Here is an 18,396-nt window from a genome sequence, read left to right as displayed (position 1 = left end):
TTTAGTTTATGCTGTATCATCTCTTCCTCTCCTGGCCATTGTTTAAAGTAACTATATAATTTGATCACAACCCAATACCCTAAACTCCACCAGTTTCTTGAGAAGTTCAGCCATAACTCTGGTGAATAACATTATTAATTCATTTTCATGGTCTATAATTGTGGATGGCCCAGTAAGGCAAGAAGCTGCCTGGGGAACATTGTCCCAAAGTGAGTCAGGAGCTAGAAGAGAAAAGGGATCCTTTGTGTGTGTTGTGAAAGAGCATACTGAGTAGTTAATGATAGACATGGATTACACTACTAACATTGGCAAGTTTTTTCTCTACCCGTATCTGAAGGCTATATGATCTTAATATGGCCGTTTCCTTTCCCAGTAGATTTTAACTCACCCCTTTGGCAGGGAAGAACTGGTAAATATTTGGAAACTGGAGTGCTACACTTCTTTCTTGTATCTACTCTGACCCAAGGCCTTTATGAGTCATACAGTAATGAAGATTGATTTCTCATGCAATAAACCTTTGGTCATTTTGATGGACAAATCACCACCTCATTTTTAATGACTCATATGCTACAGATTAAAGTAGTTACAAACTTTAGTCGGCAATTTTCTGGCTACGTTATTTAGCACTTGATCTATTTTTTACCACTATGTTTACTTATTGCATCTATCTTCTTATGACAAGTGTTCTTAATCTCACCAAGGGGCACTTCTGCATTGAAAGAAGCTTAAGAGAAGGATAGTTAAGGCTCTTCTACTGGAGCCTTGAACGGCAAAGCAATGAACTTGAGTATCTGAAGGGTCAGTTCGTGCAGCTGCCTCTTTGTGCACTTGGACAGGTAATGATGTGCATTTAGGCACTGCCACTGGAGGGGCCTACAACTTTATCACCAGTCTGAGAGATGCAGGCGTCTATTACTAGACTACACACTACTGGTAGTGCACATGGATCCATCTGATTAAATAGCCGGTTGGAGAACAACAGAAAATACAGTAAAATCTCAGCTATTTGGCACTTTTCAATGAAGCTGGGCAGATGGTGTGACCCGGCCAGCAGAGGGCCTGAGCTGATTCTCAACTTACTGACAGATTTGATTAACAGGAATCTGTCAAGTCCAGCATGTGCCAGATTTTGGAACTTTTACTGTTGGTCCAATTAAGTGTTGAAGACTATTGACTATGGTACTGTTAATATGTGTCCCAGACAGAATGTATTTAACCAGTCACAGCTGTCACTCTTAAAACCTCTAATCTGTTAGGAAACTCTTCCTGACTCCTTGTTACTGCCAGCATCACTTGGACTGGCACATTTTTCTGGGTGTTCTGCATGAATTGGTAAACCTCCTGCAGAGTGTAATAGATGTAGTAATGAACTCCATTTTATCCACCTTCTTCATGCTGCAAATTCAGGGCATATCTTGGGTGTTGTAATAGTAGAATAACAGGAAACAGATGAGCCCACTCAACCCAATGAGTCTGTGGCAGTTCATTTGAAAAGCAATCCAATTAGTCTGTCTCATTTACTCGTTTTCAATATCACTGCAATATTTTCTTCAAGTATCTATCCAATTGCATTAGGAGGAACAAACCAAATCAAGGTTCAATAACCTATCAGGTAATGCATTCCAAATCCTAATCGCCTTTTACTTATGTTGTCTTTGCTTTTCTGCTAATGACCTTAAACTTTGCCCTCTACCCTTCAACCATTAGAAACAGTTCACTTTATTTTTGATTAAACCTGGAGGACTAATATTTTAGTGCTTTCCTTTAAAGATCATGAGTTCTGGAGATGGAGGGGATTAACCATTACCATACAGAGGAAGAAAATCATGTTGGCATCATTGAACTTGCTATACGGTCTTGAATTTCTGTGAGTTTTCAGCACCCTTCCACTCTAAGTGGATTGGAAGGATTAGCAATTCAGAATGGGTGCTGGGGCACATCTGGAGATCAGATCTAATACCGTGGTCTTTGTGTCACTCAATTGCTGCTTTGGAAATCGATCAGCATCAATACCCTGACCAGAGCAGAAGTCAGTGGTTGGACATTCGTATTAGTGTCCTCAGTCCCACAGTTTCCAATCTATCTTCCCTTCCTATTAATCCACATTTCTTTCAACAAAATAAAGTGAAGAGTTGCAATACATAGAATGATAATAAAATATCTTTTGTCATGTTCAGATATCATGTGCGTCTGATCTAAACTTAGCAGAATTTTCCAGAAGAAACCACCTCAAGTCGATTGTCTTTTCATTTGATCTTTGTGTCAACAACGTTAATGCTGCAGAAGCCAGTACTGCTTACTTGGATGATGCTTGTTCTCTGCTCTGCATGGAGAATGAAGGGTTCCTTTAATTTCTAAGAATATTTCTCTTTTCAGGGCTCTGACTGATGCAATGAAACAACAGGGACAGTGTACCGCCAGTCACTTAGAAAGAGATGGTAAAGTTGCAATTCACGTGCAACATGAAAGCATGCAGCCCACCACTTCGAGGAACAATTTTGGTAAGTTCTGCGATCTGACAGGCTTGTATGGAACAGTTGAACTGTGGATAATGGCAGGATTGTTGAGTCTGCTAATGAAGAGTTTCCTGATACATACTTTAAAAATGACACTCAGATTTTTTATGTCATTAGTCCTGACAAGAATGTAAATTGCATACCTTACTATTTTACTGTGGTTTGCTTGAATAGGTTCCAATAGATAAATGGAAAATAGAAGAAGTTCTGGGTGAAAAAGGTATCAAGGGATATGGAGAGAGAGCAGGAATATTTATTGAGATAGATTACCAGCCATGATTATAGAGAATGATGAAGCAGGGTCAAAGGGCTTTAATGGTCCACTCGTGCTCCTATTTTCTATCTCATTCTGATTTCCAAAATGGCTGCTTCATAACCTGAGAATCATCCTGCAAGCTCATGAAATGGTAATTGAGATCGTCTGGTCTTGGTGAATTTTGTAGTCTCACTATTGATTCCCAGTATGAATAACTTGCAACTCTCTTTCACATGAGACTCGGGTTTCCCCTTAGAGTTTTGTTTGGTTAGAGGAAGGAAATGGGACAGTACTGAAGAAGGAAAGAACATAAGAAAACAGCCAATGTGACCCCCTTGTTCAAAAAAGGAAAGATGCTGAAGGCAGGGAACTACAAGCCATTAAGTTTAACAGCTATAATTGTTAAGATTCTAGAATCAAAATTAAAGAGGAAATAGTTAATCATTTAGGAAAGCTGATTATAGTTGAACCCAGTCGATATGATTTTATGGAAGATAAATAATATTTCACATATTTTCTCGAATTCTTTGAGGAAGTAACAGGGAGAGTTGATGGAAAGGTACTTGTAGATGTCATGTATTTAGATTTCCAAAAGGCATTGACAAGATGCTGCATTGGAGGCTGTTCTGTGCAAAGAGTTTGGACTTTAAAAACAGGGAGGTTTTGTTGCAATTGTATGGGTGGCCTCACCTGGAATACTCTAAAAAGAAGATACTGTAACATTGGAGGCAGTACAAAGGAGACTCACCGGGCTAATTCCTGGGATGAAAGGGTTGTCCCACCAAGATAGACTAGTTTGGCCTGTATTCCTTGGAGGTTAGAAGAATGAGGGGTGGCCTTATTCAAACATAGAAGATCCTAAGGGGCTTTGACAGGGTAGACGTTGGGATTTTTTTCACTAATGGGAGAGTCTCAAACAAGGGGACATAATTACAAGATAAGGGGCCAATAATTTAAAAATGAGATACATAGATGTTTCTTCTCACAGAGGATTGGGAATCTCTGGAATTCTCTGCCCTGGTGGGTGGTAGAAGCTGGATCATTAGAAAAATTTAAAGTAGAGGAGGATAAATATTTGGTATTTTGAAGAATGGAGGGCTATGGAGAAATGGCACAGAAGAGGAGTTGAGACCAGCATAGATCAGCAATGATCATATTAAATGGTGAGACAGGCTTGAATAGCTTACTCCTGCTCTTTTTTCTTATCTTCTTGTGAAAATGTCACTCAGATGGATTATGATGTAAATCTGATGAGTCAGATCAATAGTTCCTAAGGTGAACTTTAGTTAAATTTACTATTTTTTTTCTTGCATTGTACACACATTTCTCAGATACTATTTTGGCAGCGTTCCTGTGAAACCATATTGTGGCTAAAACTGCCTGGATAGTTTAAATGGTTCTCTACTTGTGTATATCCTTGTGTACGATAAAAGTATAAAGGAAAATGCAAAAAGAAAAAGAGCAATAAAACAAAGAAAAGCATAGCATGTTGGAAAACTCTGATCTAATGACTTGTAAATGCCTTCTTATTAACAAATTAAATGCTTTGTGTCTGTTTTAAACTATTAGAATGAATCCATTATTTCTAAGAGTTTACATATGTGGACTCTAATAGAACCCGTGCCCCATAACAGCAATGCAGAATTACCATTAAAATGTTCTCTTAGCATAAATTGCTGTTGTGAGTTTTTTTGCCATCCCATTTGTGCAATTTGAAGGAAATATTGTAGTACTCTTCAGGGAAGGAAGAATCAACTGCTTATGAGAAAATGCTATTAGTGTTTCTGCTGAATGGGAACAAAACAGAAAGATTCACATTTGCTTGATTTTGGTATTTCTGTGGCACATCTCTCTCCACTCTGAAAGTCTCTGTCCATTGCTGTACTTTTCTATTCCAAAAAAAGAGGAGGAGAAGCACCAGCTGAGGATGGAGAAGAGGAGAGTGAATACCATATGATGCAAGTGTATGCTTGAGATAGTACCCCTGAAAACATAAAGTGCCATGCAGAAACTATAAAGACAATTCAAGAACAACAACTTTGTTTATAGTGGCAAAAATATTCAGAGGTTCCTCAAATGAGCAGTATGAAAAAAATGTCCCTGAATCTCATAAGGAAGTACTTGGGGCAAATGAGCAAAAGCTTGGTCAAAAGGGTTGAGGTTGAACTGTATTTTAAGGATGAAAAGGGAGGTTTAGGAAGGAAATTCCAGAGTGTGAAGCATTAGTAGCTGGAGACATAAGTGCCAATGGTGAAGAGATTAAATTTGTAGGAGAGGGCAGAATTAAAAGAGTGTATGTATCTCAAGCTTTATGGAGATAAGCGGAAATGTCAGAGTGAGGGAAAGGTAAGACCATAGAGAGGTTTTAAACCATGGACAGGCAGCAGAATATTGATGTCAATTTTATTCAGAGTGAACCAGTTAGCAGCGCATTGAAATATTCCAGTCTAGAGGTAGCAAGTATAAAGATAAGAGTTTCAGCACCAGGGGAGCAAAGTTGTGGGGAGGGGTGTGAGTGTTGAGAGTCAGCTGATGTGGATATTGGAGAGGAGGAAATAGGTGGTCTTAAAAACTCAGCCCAGAGTTGAATATGACAGCAAGGATATGAACCATCTGCCAGTATGAGAGAGTTGCCAGAGAACGTGTTGGAATCAATGGCTGGGGAATGTATTTTTTTAAGACAAGGGTTGCCCATCCTGTGGTCTTCCCAATATTCAGGTGGAGGAATTTTCTGCTTGTCCAATACTGGAAGTTGAACCAATAGTTTGACAAATTAGAGCCAGTGGAAGGGCCAGAGAGTTAATAGTGAAGAACGCTTGGGTGTTATCCACTTACATATTGAAACTGAGGTTGTGTCTTCAGACGATGTCACCAAGGAGCACCAGTATGTGGATAAGTGGTAGAAGGAGCTAAGCATAGATCCATAGGATCTCCAGAGGTAATGGGGGATTTTTTGAAAGAAGGTGCATTTTAGAAGCCATTACTGATGACTCTCTGGCTATGACTGGTTACAGAAAAATGGAACCAGGTAAGTGTGGTTCAATCTAACTGAACAATGGTGGGGAGGCTTTGGAGGAGCTGAAATGATCAACCGTGTCAAAGACTGCAGGCAGGTTGAGAAGGACAAGGAGGAATGTATAATCTTTAAGGAAAGGGAGAAAGTACCAGCAAGAGAGACCCTTCAACAGTATCAGCTAACATAGGGACTAGGAAGGTAAGTTATATGGTCAGCAGTTTTGTGGGAAAGTGGGTGAGAGAGCAGGAGGCAGGTTTCATAGACAAGATGAGTTTGCAGTGGACACAAGGGGTAATGGGAGAGAAAATAAACCTTTGAGGAAAGCCGGGGAATTTATTTGGTTCAGAAATATAGCAGGTTGGAAACACTTGAGAACCAGCCAATTCTAATGGATGTTGGCTTTACTAAAGTGCGATAGGCAGCACTCCTATGCTTTGCAAAGCCCTACAGCTAACTCCCTCAACTTAAAGGCATCCATCCCATTAAAGACCCGATAATGTGATGAAACAGGCAAAGAACCTTCCATATCAATGTGTGATTTGCCAGGAGATACCTCAATATATTTCTCGTTGGGAATTTTGCCACCCGAAAGGGAAGGATATCATGTGGATACACTGCTATGATACATAATAATCTCTAATAGAGTAAAATATATTGCAGCTGAGGATGGCAACAATGAGGTATGTGCCTCTTTCTAAGTTTTGTCAACTGGACCAGCTGGGAACTCAGAGTGATGCTTGCTGGAATCTGTGGTGAGCCTCCCAAATAGTTACAGCTGGTTTTGTCCAGCAAACCTTGTCATCCAAAAAATCCTGGGCATTGGCGTTCTTTGGGAGATGACCTAGCATGCTCAGAAACAAAACAATATGAAAAGCTTCAGAATGATTGCCATTTATGGAGTCAGCAGTCACTGTTTCAAGAGAAGTGTTCTCATCTGCTTAATAAAATCTATCTTCATCACAATTATCATAATTCCTTTTCCCCACTTCCTAATGAATGACAAGTAACCATACTGCATCCCATCACAGCAGGTCTCTCTGTGATTGTGCATGTAAATTTTCTGACTGAATAATTCTCCACAAAATAATTGAATCTTTTCATCTAATTTCAACAAATAACAAAGGAGTACATTCTCATTTGACTGTTTTTATCTCTGCTAAAACCCATTTATTTTTGTTGCTGGGATGCCAGACTCACAAATTTCCAGTCAGTCTTACAAGTGAAACCAGGAATATTTTTTTTAAACATTGATGTCTATCCCATTTTCCAGCTGGATGAGATTCCAACTATAGAGTCAATGGGGTACTTGCTTACTTGAGTGGCAGTCTAGCAGAGGGCTCTCCTAGCTATTTTCAAAGGCTGTCTGACTTTAATTTCTGTTTATTTCAAATGTTTGACTAATATGGCAATTTGCTTTCCAAGCCAGTCCACCCTAAAACACCAGCTTAAAAATAAGGAGTTTCTTCACTAAACTTTCTAATGATTGACAAATAACCATTCTGCATCCCATCACAGCAGATCTCTATGTGATTGTGCATATACATTTTCTGACTGAATAATTCTCCACATTAGAAGTGTTTTATCTGTAAACTGAGAGCCCATCAATATCATATAATGTTTGTTAGCTACACTAGGTTTTTCTTAAGGATGTGGGCATTGCTGGCAAGGTCAGCATTTATTGCCCATCCCTAATGGTCCCTGAACAGGGTGTCTTACTGGATCATTTCAAAGATTTTTTGAGAGTCAACCTCATTGCTGTGGGTTTGGACCAGGCAAAGATGGCAGATTGCCTTCCCTGGAAGACATCAGTGAGTTCTTACAACAGTCCAGTAATTTCCTGGTCATCATTGTCAACACCAGCTGTTTTTGTTCTAATTCCAGTTTATTAATGTGATTTTAAATTCCAAAGGTGTCACAATGGGATTGTTAGGCTCAGTTTCTGGGTAACTAGTCCTATACCATGACTGTACTCAAGTTATGGGTAGAAATTTGAGTAGAGCTATTTTAAAACAACAGAGGTAAACAGGATAGACATAAAGGTATTTTTACCACTAGGGGGATGCAAACAAAAGGATCATAAATATATGGAGGTTTCTAATGCATCCAATAAGAAATTCAGCAGTAACTTCTTTAAGTAGAGGGTGATCCAAACCTGGAGTCTGATTTGCATGGATTGATAAAGCAGAAGTATGTGGACTTAAGGGGAATCTAGATAAGTATATGAAGGAGAAAGAATTAGAATATGCTGAAAGGATGAGATGAAGTAAGATGGGAGGAGCATTTTAGATAATTTTGACCATTTGGCCTACTAATGTAGTGCAGATTCTATGTCATTGTTTAATGTGACATCATTGTGAAGTGACCCTAATTATCTCTGCAGTGAAGCAGTGTGAACTCTTCCCATGTGAGGAGATTGTCTTCTACTGTTCTTTGTTCGAGAATGTCAACCCTGGACTTTTACAGGCATAGGCCCTCAGGAATACCCTGACTTCATCGTCGGCACGTCTAGAGGGGGAAGATACACCACGGTCAACAAAATACAATAAGAAAAGAAGACTTTGCCCCAAGGGAACTTGGAAGCAGGAGCCATCAGAGCTAGGCTTTGCTGATATCATTTAAGTGTTAACCATAGGGCATCGAGTTCAGTTCATGTGAATAATAATTGTAAATGGGCTGAACTGTCTTCTTGGCAAGAGTATTGTAATAAGACAGTAGAAGAAGTTGGTATCAGTAGATTTAGGTATATTGTTCAATATTAAATTAGTGTTGGTAACTTCTTGTTATTATTTGTTTGATAAAATCCAATCTGTAACTGTGAGGCCCACTGGGAAAGCTCAGATAAAATGGCCAATATTGGGATATGCTAGTTTGAGAGGGTGATAGCATATGTGTAGGACCTTTGTGTAAGTTATAAAATGCATCTCCAAGGGTTTATAAGGATGGAAGTTGCAGAAAGCAAATACAACTTGAGCCTCTCCCAAAATAGGATACAGAAATCAACTGGAAAAGGTCTCTGTTCTCAGCCACGGGAAGCCATGTGTGAGCAAAAGACGACCATGAACTAATGATTTCCAGTCACAAGCATCTGTGACTCTTCTTGGGGAGGTGTGAGCATCTCTGAGGGGGATAAAAGAGAGGGACCACAGGCCATCATCAGTTTAGTACATCTAGAAGATGAAGATGCACCAAGGTCAACAAAACGCAACAAGGAAAGAAGACCATGCCCCAAGGGAATTTGGAAGCAGGAGCCATCAGAGCCAAGTTTTGCTGATACCAGTTGCCTTTATTGAGTACTGCCTCTGAATTTCTCTGTAATAGTCAACAAACTCCCTTGACTTAATTAAGGAACCAGAGCTTGTATCTTGCAGGCCAAAATTGGAAAAGAATCCAAAGTGAAAGGGGCAGGTGTGCCCTCTGTCTCACAAATGTAAATGTAAGCAAATAGGGAAAAATTGTCCCTTAATGTTAGAGCTGCAGATATTATTTGGCTGGAATCCACTGAGGTCAAACCAGCAGAACAGCATCAGTAATTTCTTATTAACATTAAGAATAATGATCACTAACATTTGAACCAGACTTGTAGCATTTGCAAAAAGGTTTAGAAATTAATGATTTACATCTCATGATAAAAGTAGAGAAACATTACTCTAAAGTAACAGTTCCAAAGCATTGATTTGAAGTAAATGTACTGGATTAGAAGCAACTCTCATATATTCTGGACTTTCATGTTTATCATAACAGTAATTGCTAATTTTTTAACTGATGTGCCTCACAGTCTAAAAACATCTGACAGCTTGCCTTTTGTTTAAGATAATTACAGGTACCATGTCTGAACAAAAATTTTAATATGTGCATCACTGTATACAGACTGAAAGACATCTGCACTCAACATCTGAAACAATTTTGCAACTAATTGATTTCCGAAAGAGTGTACTCAAACATTGCAATAATAGGGAAGGACACATTTCAATGTCTTGCAGTGCGTTGCTCAGCCTTTGAACTGTTATGTCGAATAATGTTTGGCTAGCCTGATGCTTAAACTATCAGATGCAGGTAAAAGCTTCTATTGCTTCCACCAATTAGTAAGGGAGTCTGCATAATTGCAGTGGCAATTATAGTTCTTTTTGCATGAATGGGTTAGATGAGTAATTTTCTACCTATTACTGAAAATAGGTTCCTTGTACTTTACAACATCTTGGTGAAGGATATTGTTTTGAACAGTTTTTTGCTTTTATTCCTTCATTGTCATTGTTCAATATTAAAATGCATTTGGGCTGATTATTTCGTTCAAAGACGCACATTTCAATCCAGCCAGGATTGTTTGATTAATGGTAAAAATGTTGGCTGGCTATATCTTTTAAAGGATGGTTAATTCATTTTACTTATATTTAGAAACATTATATTTGGAAGCAGTATCTGATTTTAGGGACACTAGTGACTCCTTTGTTTTGCTTTTCCAGATCCAATTGCAATGTATCATCACACTCATCTAAAATATTTACGAGAGAAGATCTTTGCAAGTCTTATCAATCATTTTCTACATGCAGGTTGATGGTAGTGAAATGCAGAAGATGGTTCAGCCAGAACTCTGGTAATTTTAGTGGTGCTGTCCTTGGTTTTGCAGCCTGACACATGAATCAGGCCCTTTCATCTTCAAAGACTAGATATAATGCCAAACACTGTTAGCATGCCTGGAGCTTTTGCTTTTCTTCAGATCACTGTTAACAAAGGCTTTGTATCTGGTTTCTGTTTAATGCTCAGCAAGCTAATGAAAGGATGTTGGAGGGTTAGTAATAGGTCAGTCTTGATGCATTACCATTGAGCCTGCAGAAGTATGTCAGTATGGATGTTGTCTGGGTGCAGAAAGGACTCAGATGCCAGATCAACATCCAGAAATTACATTCTCTTTCCTCCAACCCCTCCCGTTCAAATAGTCTGCTGACACTCACTGACAAGGCTGTTTCATGAATAAAGGCCTCTTAGAGTCATACAGAATGGAAACAGACCCTCTGGCCCTTCAATTCAGCATTATCCATCAATCATGCACTTACACTATTTGTACAGTAATCCCACTTCTCCCCACATTCCCAAGAAACCTCCAGACTCTTACACTTAGTTACACACTAGGGGCAATTTACTACGGCCAATTAACCAACCAACCCACATGTCTAATGAGAAGTGAGAGGAAACCAAAGCACCTAAAGGAAATTCACAGGGTTACACGGAGGATATGCAACCTCCACACAGACAGCACTGGAGGTTGAGATTGAACCTTGGTTACTGTTGTTGTGAGGCAGCAATTCTATTAGCTAGGCTGCTGTGCCATCTCTTGTCTGAGGCACACAAAGGCATCAATCAACTATGAAACTGTCATGCAGGAAAGAAAGAAAAACCTTGGAGAAAAATAGTAAAACAACCTCAAGAGTTCTGTCTCTTTACTTTAAAGCACGTGATTCCATCTACAGGGATTCCTGTTGAGAAGTGGAACTAACAAAAAGTGCAAGTTAGGATGTCAGGCATGGCTCCAGTCATAAACTCTGAGTACATTCCCTCAAGTCTTGTGGTCCTTGCAAGTGCAACTTCTAAGTCAGATCCCCTGACAACAGATCATTCAATGAGTAAAAGTAGATATAAGGATATTTTTCTGCACCATATCACTGTGTAGGAACAAAGTATTTTCACTGCATTGACCATTGTTATGTTGAGAACTATTTTAACATGTTCACTTATCCAACCTAGTAAAGTAAGATTGTGTGTGCTAATTCCCATTATTATTGCCTGGACAGTGATCTGGAACATTGGTGCCCATCTATTGGAGACTGCATAATAATCTGGCCTCATTAGGTACTCACCCACTTTAGAAGCTGCCCAGTTTTCATCTGAATTAAATCAATGAGATGAACATGGAGGTGAAAGCAATTCACTATGATCAGATAACTATTCAAATCAAAGTCAAGTTTATTGCCATGTGCACAAGAACATGTATGTACTGGTGCAATGAAAAACTTACTTGCAGCAGCATCACAGGCAGATAGCATTAGAGACACAACATTCACAAGAAAACATAAATGAATCATAAACTGCACAAAATTATACAATAAATAACATAATTAGAACAAAAAGAAAGTCCAGTGTAGTGCAAAGTGGTCATAGTGTTGCTATTCTGAGGTAGTGATTAGGGTTGTTCAGGTTGGTTCAAGAACCAAATGGTTGAAGGGAAGTAGCTGTTCTTGAACTTGGTGGTGTGGGACTTCAGGGTTCTGTACCTTCTGCCCAATATTATCTGCGAGAAGATGGCATGGCCCGGATGGTGGGGATCGTTGATGTTAGATGTTGCTTTCTTGAGGTAGCCCCTCATGTATGATGTATTGGGCTGAGTCCACTACTCTCTGCAGCTTCTTATGCTCCTGCGCATTCCAATTGCCATACCAGACCATGATGCAACCAGTAAGGATACTTTCGACAGTACATCTGTAGAAGTTTGTTAGAATGTTCGGTGACATGCCGAATCTCCTTAACCTTCTAAGAAAGAAACGATGCTGACGTGCGATCCTTGTGATTGCATCTATGTGCCGGGCCCAGCACAGATCTTCCAATATGTTAATATCCAGGGAATTTAAAGCTACTGATCCTCTACACTGCTGATCCACCAATGTAGACTGGCACATGTTCTCCTTCCTTCCTCTTCTTGAAGTCAATTTTAATCCTGACAAGTGTGAGGTGATGCATCTTGGAAAGTCAAATAGGGGTAGGCCATAATCAGCAAATGGTAGAATGCTAAGGAATGTTAATGAACAGAGGGTCTGAGGAGTTCAAGTTCTTAGTTCCTTGAAGGTGGCAATGCGGTAGACAGGGTTGTGAAGAGGCCACATGGTAACCTTGCCTACATAGGTTAGGACATACAATATAGAAGTTAGAACATTATATTGCAACTTTACAAAACACTGGTTAGACCATGTGTGCAGCTCTGGTCACCACACTGTAGGAGGGATGAGGTTGCACAGGAGAGAATGCAGAGGGGATTCACCAGGCTGTTGCTTGGATTGGAGGACATTAGTTATGGGGAGAGATTGGATAACTGGACTTGTTTTCCCTGGTGCAAAGGAAGCTGAGGGGTGACCTGTTCAAGGTATATAAAATTATAAGAGGTGTAGAAAGGGGAGATAGACAGAACTTTTTCCCAAGATGGGGTTATCAGAATCAAAAGGCCAAAGACTTAAGAATGGAGCTTTAAAGAGGATTTGAGAGGGAAGATTTTTTCACAGGGAGTGGTTAATATCTGGAATTCATTGCCAGAGGAGGTGGTGGAATTATATATAGTTAGTAAGTATGAGCGATTTGAATAGGCAAGGGATAGAAGTACATAGACCTAATGTAGCCAAATGGAATTAATGAAGGGCTAAAAGGTCACAATGGACATGGTGAGCTGAGGAGCCTGTTTTTATGCTGTACACATCTATGACTCTCTGACTTACAATACAGAAAAAGGACATTCAGCAAATCAGGTCCATGCCAGCTCACAACAGAACAATCCTATCAGTCTCATTTACCCTCCTCCTTTCCCTCAAGCCCTTCAACTTATTTTCTCGCATGTTCATTAACTTCCCTTTTCATTCTTTTGCCAGTTACCTACATTAAGGGTTAAAATTGGATATGGGATGAAACTGGCCCACATGGTTGTGGGGAGAATGCGCAAACTCAATCAGACAGCATTTGAGGTTGTGATCTAACTCAGGTCCTTAGATCTGTGAGGGAAAAGCACTACAATGCTGCAGATGAATAGAAGGATCTGTCAAGGACAAATCTTAAGGAAAAACGGTAGACTTGGCATTTCAATGCCAAGAAAATGAAGAGATTAAGTTCATTATTTTGAGGAATGTTTTTAAAAATTAGGAACATAGAACCATAGAACCATACAGCACAAGACAGGCCCTTCAGCCCACCATGTTGTGCTGTCCATCAAACCACCCTCACACTATCTAACACTTTCCTCCCGCATATCCCTCTATCTCACATTCCTCCATATGCCTATCCAAGAAACTCTTGAACCTGTCCAATGTATCTGCCTCCACCACCACCCCAGGCAGTGCATTCCATGCACCAACCACTCTCTGGGTGAAAAACCTCCCCCGACATCTCCCCTGAACCTCCCACCCATAACCTTAAAGCCATACCCTCTCGTCTTGAGCATTGGTGCCCTGGGAAGGAGGTGCTGACTGTCTACTCTATCTATTCCTCTCAATATTTTATATACCTCTATCATGTCTCCTCTCATCCTCCTCCTTTCCAGTGAATAAAGCCCTAGCACCTTAAGCCTCTCCTCATATTCCATATGCTCTAATCCAGGCAGCATCCTGGTAAATCTCCTCTGCACCCTCTCCAACGCCTCCACATCCTTCCTATAATGCGGCAACCAGAACTGAACACAGTACTCCAAGTGTGATCTAACTAGAGTTTTGTAAAGCTGCATCATCACTTCGTGGCTCTTAAACTCAATCCCACGACTTATGAAAGCCAACATCCCATTTGCCTTCTTAACTGCTCTTTCCACCTGTGAGGCAACTTTCAGTGAACTGTGAATATGAACCCCCAGATCCCTCTGCTCCTCTACACTGCCAAGTACCTTGCCATTTACCCTGTACTCTGCCCTGGAGTTTGTCCTTCCAAAGTGTACCACCTCACACTTCTCCGGATTGAACTCCATCTGCCACTTGTCAGCCCAGCTCTGCATCCTATCAATATCCCTCTGTAAGCTTCAACAGCCCTCCATACTATCCACAACACCGCCGATCTTAGTGTCGTCCGCAAACTTACTAACCCAGCCTTCCACCCCCTCATCTAAGTCATCTATAAATATCACAAAAAGTAGAGGTCCCAGAACCGATCCCTGCGGGACACCACTAGTCACTGCCCTCCAATCCGAGGGCACTCCTTCCACCACAACCCTCTGCTTTCTACAGGCAAGCCAATTCCTAATCCACACAGCCAAGCTTCCCTGGATCCCTTGGCCTCTGAGCTTCTGAAGAAGCCTACCATGAGGAACCTTATCAAATGCCTTACTAAAATCCATATAGACCACATCCACCACACTGCCCTCATCAATCTTCCTGGTCACCTCCTCAAAGAACTCTATCAGGCTTGTGAGGCAAGATCTTCCCTTCACAAAGCCATGTGGCTGTCCCTAATCAGTCCATGATTCTCTAGGTGTTCATAGATCCTATCCCTTAGAATCCTTTCTAACAGCTTACCCACCACAGACGTGAGACTCACCGGTCTGTAATTCCCTGGACTATCCCTACTACCTTTTTTGAACAAGGGGACAACATTCGCCACCCTCCAATCCTCCGGCACCATCCCCATGGACAATGAGGACTCAAAGTTCCTTACCAGCGGTTCAACAGTCTCCTTCCTTGCCTCTCGAAGCAGCCTGGGGAAAATCCCGTCAGGCCCCGGAGATTTATCTGTCTTAATATTATTTAACAACTTCAACACATCCTCTCTCTTGATATCTACAACCTCGAGAACATTACCCTTACCAGCACTCCCTTCTGCGTCATCAAGACCCCTCTCCTTGGTGAATACCGAAGAGAAGTACTCATTGAGAACTTCTCCCACTTCCGCCACCTCCAGGCGCATTCTCCCACCTTTGTCTTTAATCGGACCTACCTTTACGTTAGCCATCCTCCTACCCTTCACGTACATGAAAAAGGCCTTGGTATTTTCCTTAACCCTACTAGCCAACGCCTTTTCATGTTCCCTTCTAGCTCTCCTCAGCCCTTTCTTAAGTTCCTTCCTCGCTACTCTACATTCCTCACGGGCCCTGTCTGAACCTTGCTGCTTATACCTCATGTATGCTACCTTTTTCTCCCTAACAAGTCGTTCCACCTCTCTCGTCACCCACGGTTCCTTCACCCTGCCATTCCTTCTCTGCCTCACCGGGACATATTTATCCCTAACATCCTGCATAAGATCCCTGAACATCGACCACATCTCCATAGTACATTTCCCTTCAAAAAGGACATCCCAATTTACACTCCCAAGTTCTCTCCTTATAGCCTCATAGTTCGCCCTTCCCCAATTAAAAATCCTCTTGTCCTCTCTGCACCCGTCCCTGTCCATGACAATTTTAAAGGTTATGGAGCAATGGTCACTGTCCCCCAAATGCTCACCCACCAAGAGATCCTTCACCTGTCCTGGTTCATTTCCTAAAACTAGATCTAGCATGGCATTCTCTCTAGTCAGCCTGTCAACATACTGCGTCAGGAATCCCTCCTGGACACATTTAACAAATTCCGTCCCATCTGAACCTTTGGCACTAAGCAGGTTCCAGTCTATATTTGGGAAGTTGAAGTCTCCCATTATAACAACCCTGTTATTTTTGCTTCTCTCCAAACACTGCCTGCCAATCTGCTCCTCTATATCTCTACTGCTGCTGGGGGGCCTATAGAATACTCCTAGTAGAGTAACTGCTCCTTTCTTGTTCCTTAATTCCACCCATACGGACTCTAGAGATGATCCTTCTACAACATCCATCCTTTCCACAGCCGTAACAGTGTCCCTGACCAGTATCGCCACCTCTCCTCCTCTTCTCCCCTCTTCCCTATCCCTCTTAAAACACCGAAAACCAGGAATATTCAATATCCACTCCTGCCCTGACGTCAGCCACGTCTCAGTAATAGCCACAATATCATAGTCCCCCATACTTATCCAAGCCCTCAGTTCATCTCCCTTATTCCTGACGCTTCTTGCATTTAAGTAAACACACTTCAGTCCATCTACCTTACTACTTTTATAGCCTGTATTCTGCTTCTCCTTCCCCAAAGCCTCTCTACCTGTTTGATCTAACTTTTCCCCATCCCCTTCTTCCTCTGACCTACTCCTCCGGTTCCCTTCCCCCTCACAAACTAGTTTAAACCCTCCCGAACCACCCTAGCAAACCTAGCCACAAGGATATTGGCCCCCTTCTGGTTTGGGTGTAACCTGTCCTCTCCGTACAGGTCCCACCTTCCCGAGAAGAGATCCCAATGATCCAGAAATCTAAAACCCTCCCTCCTGCACCAACTTCTCAGACACGCATTTATCTGCCACCTCTTCCTGTTCCTGCCTTCACTATCGCGTGGCACCGGCAGCAATCCCGAGATTGCTACCTTTGAGGTCCTGTTCCTCAATCTTCTGCCTAGCTCCCTGAACTCACTCTTCAGGACCTCATCCCCCTTCCTACCTATGTCGTTGGTGCCAACATGGACCACAACTTTTGGCTGCTCTCCCTCCCGCTCAAGAATCCTGTGGACCCGATCAGTGACATCCCGGACCCTGGCACCTGGGAGGCAACATACCATCCGGGATTCATGCTCACTGCCACAGAACCTCCAATCTGTTTCCCTGACTATCGAGTCCCCTATCACTACGGCATGTCTCTTTCCCACCCTTCCCTTCTGAGCAGCAGTACCAGTCCCAGTGCCAGAGACCTGGTAACTGCAGCTAGGCCCCTGCAGGTCATCCCCCTCAACAGCCTCCAAGGCGGAAATCCTGTTACTGAGGGGAACAGCCTCCGGGGTTCCCTGATCTGTCTGCCTGCCTGACTTCTTCTTTCTCTTCCCTCCCCTGACAGTCACCATTCTATCTGCATCCTGAACCTCAGATGTACCTGCTGTAAGGGGGTGACTGTCACCTGATGGACCGTGTCTACATAACTCTCTCCCTCCCTTATGCTGCGCAGTGTTCCTAGCTGCGACTCCAGCTCATCAACTCTGAGCCGAAGTTCGTCCAGCCTCAAGCACTTACTGCAGATGTGGCCATCATGGACCGCAGCAAGGTCCACGAGTTCCCACATCAAACAGCTGCAGCATATGACCATGTCCTCCATCTGACTACCTCTCTTTTTTCCCTAGTTAGTCCCACCAACAAATCTATAATAGACAACAGGTAAACCTTACCTTTACCTACTTACCAGCTACTTACCCTCCTTGCCCCTTCATGCCAAAGCCCCTTGAGCCAAAGCCCGACCACTCTGCTGCCCCTCACTCCGCTGCCCGCTCCGACGCTGCCCACTCTATAGGCTGTTTGCTTTTTTAAGCTGCCCGCGCCACGCCTGCGCAGTCCAGCCCCCACTTGACTAGTTCGAAAAAAAACTTTTAAAACACTTACTAAAGAAACTTATAAAAATCTAACCCTTACACTTAAAACCCTAACAAAAACTAACCCTTACACTTAAAACCCTAAGAAAAGTGATAAACAGAAAAAACTTAGCTGCTCTGAAGTCCTCTGAACCGAAGCCCAATGAAACTAACATTGAAGCTTCTATAAATTCAAATATTTCTTCCTAAATTGTTTTCCTTTTCTCATTCTTCTCAGGTCAAGGAGCGGATGAGAAAAGGTAAACAATTCCATTGTTTGAAATGAAAAACACTATAATGCTGGAGGAACTCGGCAGGCCAGGTCTGCTGAGTTCCTCCAGCATCGTAGTGTTTTGCATCTAGATTCCAGCATCTGCAGTCCTTTATTTCTCTAATTCCATTGTTTCCTTTTCCCGTCCCTTCCTTGACCCGAAGAGGATGAGAATGTTTCGGTTCTGCTAAGATATGTACTAAGTTCACAGATATGTATTT

General features: G+C 41.8%; 1 protein-coding gene across 1 annotated transcript in view; it reads left to right on the top strand.

Annotated features, from left to right (window-relative positions):
- shisa9a (shisa family member 9a) overlaps positions 1-18,396 on the top strand; it is a 205,955-nt gene that overhangs the window by 13,916 nt on the left and 173,643 nt on the right. The window contains exon 2 of the mRNA XM_052021270.1: positions 2,377-2,501. Coding sequence (XP_051877230.1) covers positions 2,377-2,501 — 125 coding nt within the window. The remainder of the gene's footprint in view (positions 1-2,376; positions 2,502-18,396) is intronic.

Source organism: Pristis pectinata, chromosome 8 (assembly GCF_009764475.1).
Source record: "Pristis pectinata isolate sPriPec2 chromosome 8, sPriPec2.1.pri, whole genome shotgun sequence".
NCBI classification, from domain to species: domain Eukaryota; kingdom Metazoa; phylum Chordata; class Chondrichthyes; order Rhinopristiformes; family Pristidae; genus Pristis; species Pristis pectinata.
Note: the sequence above shows the minus strand (reverse complement) of the source record. Positions and strands in the feature narration are given on the sequence as shown.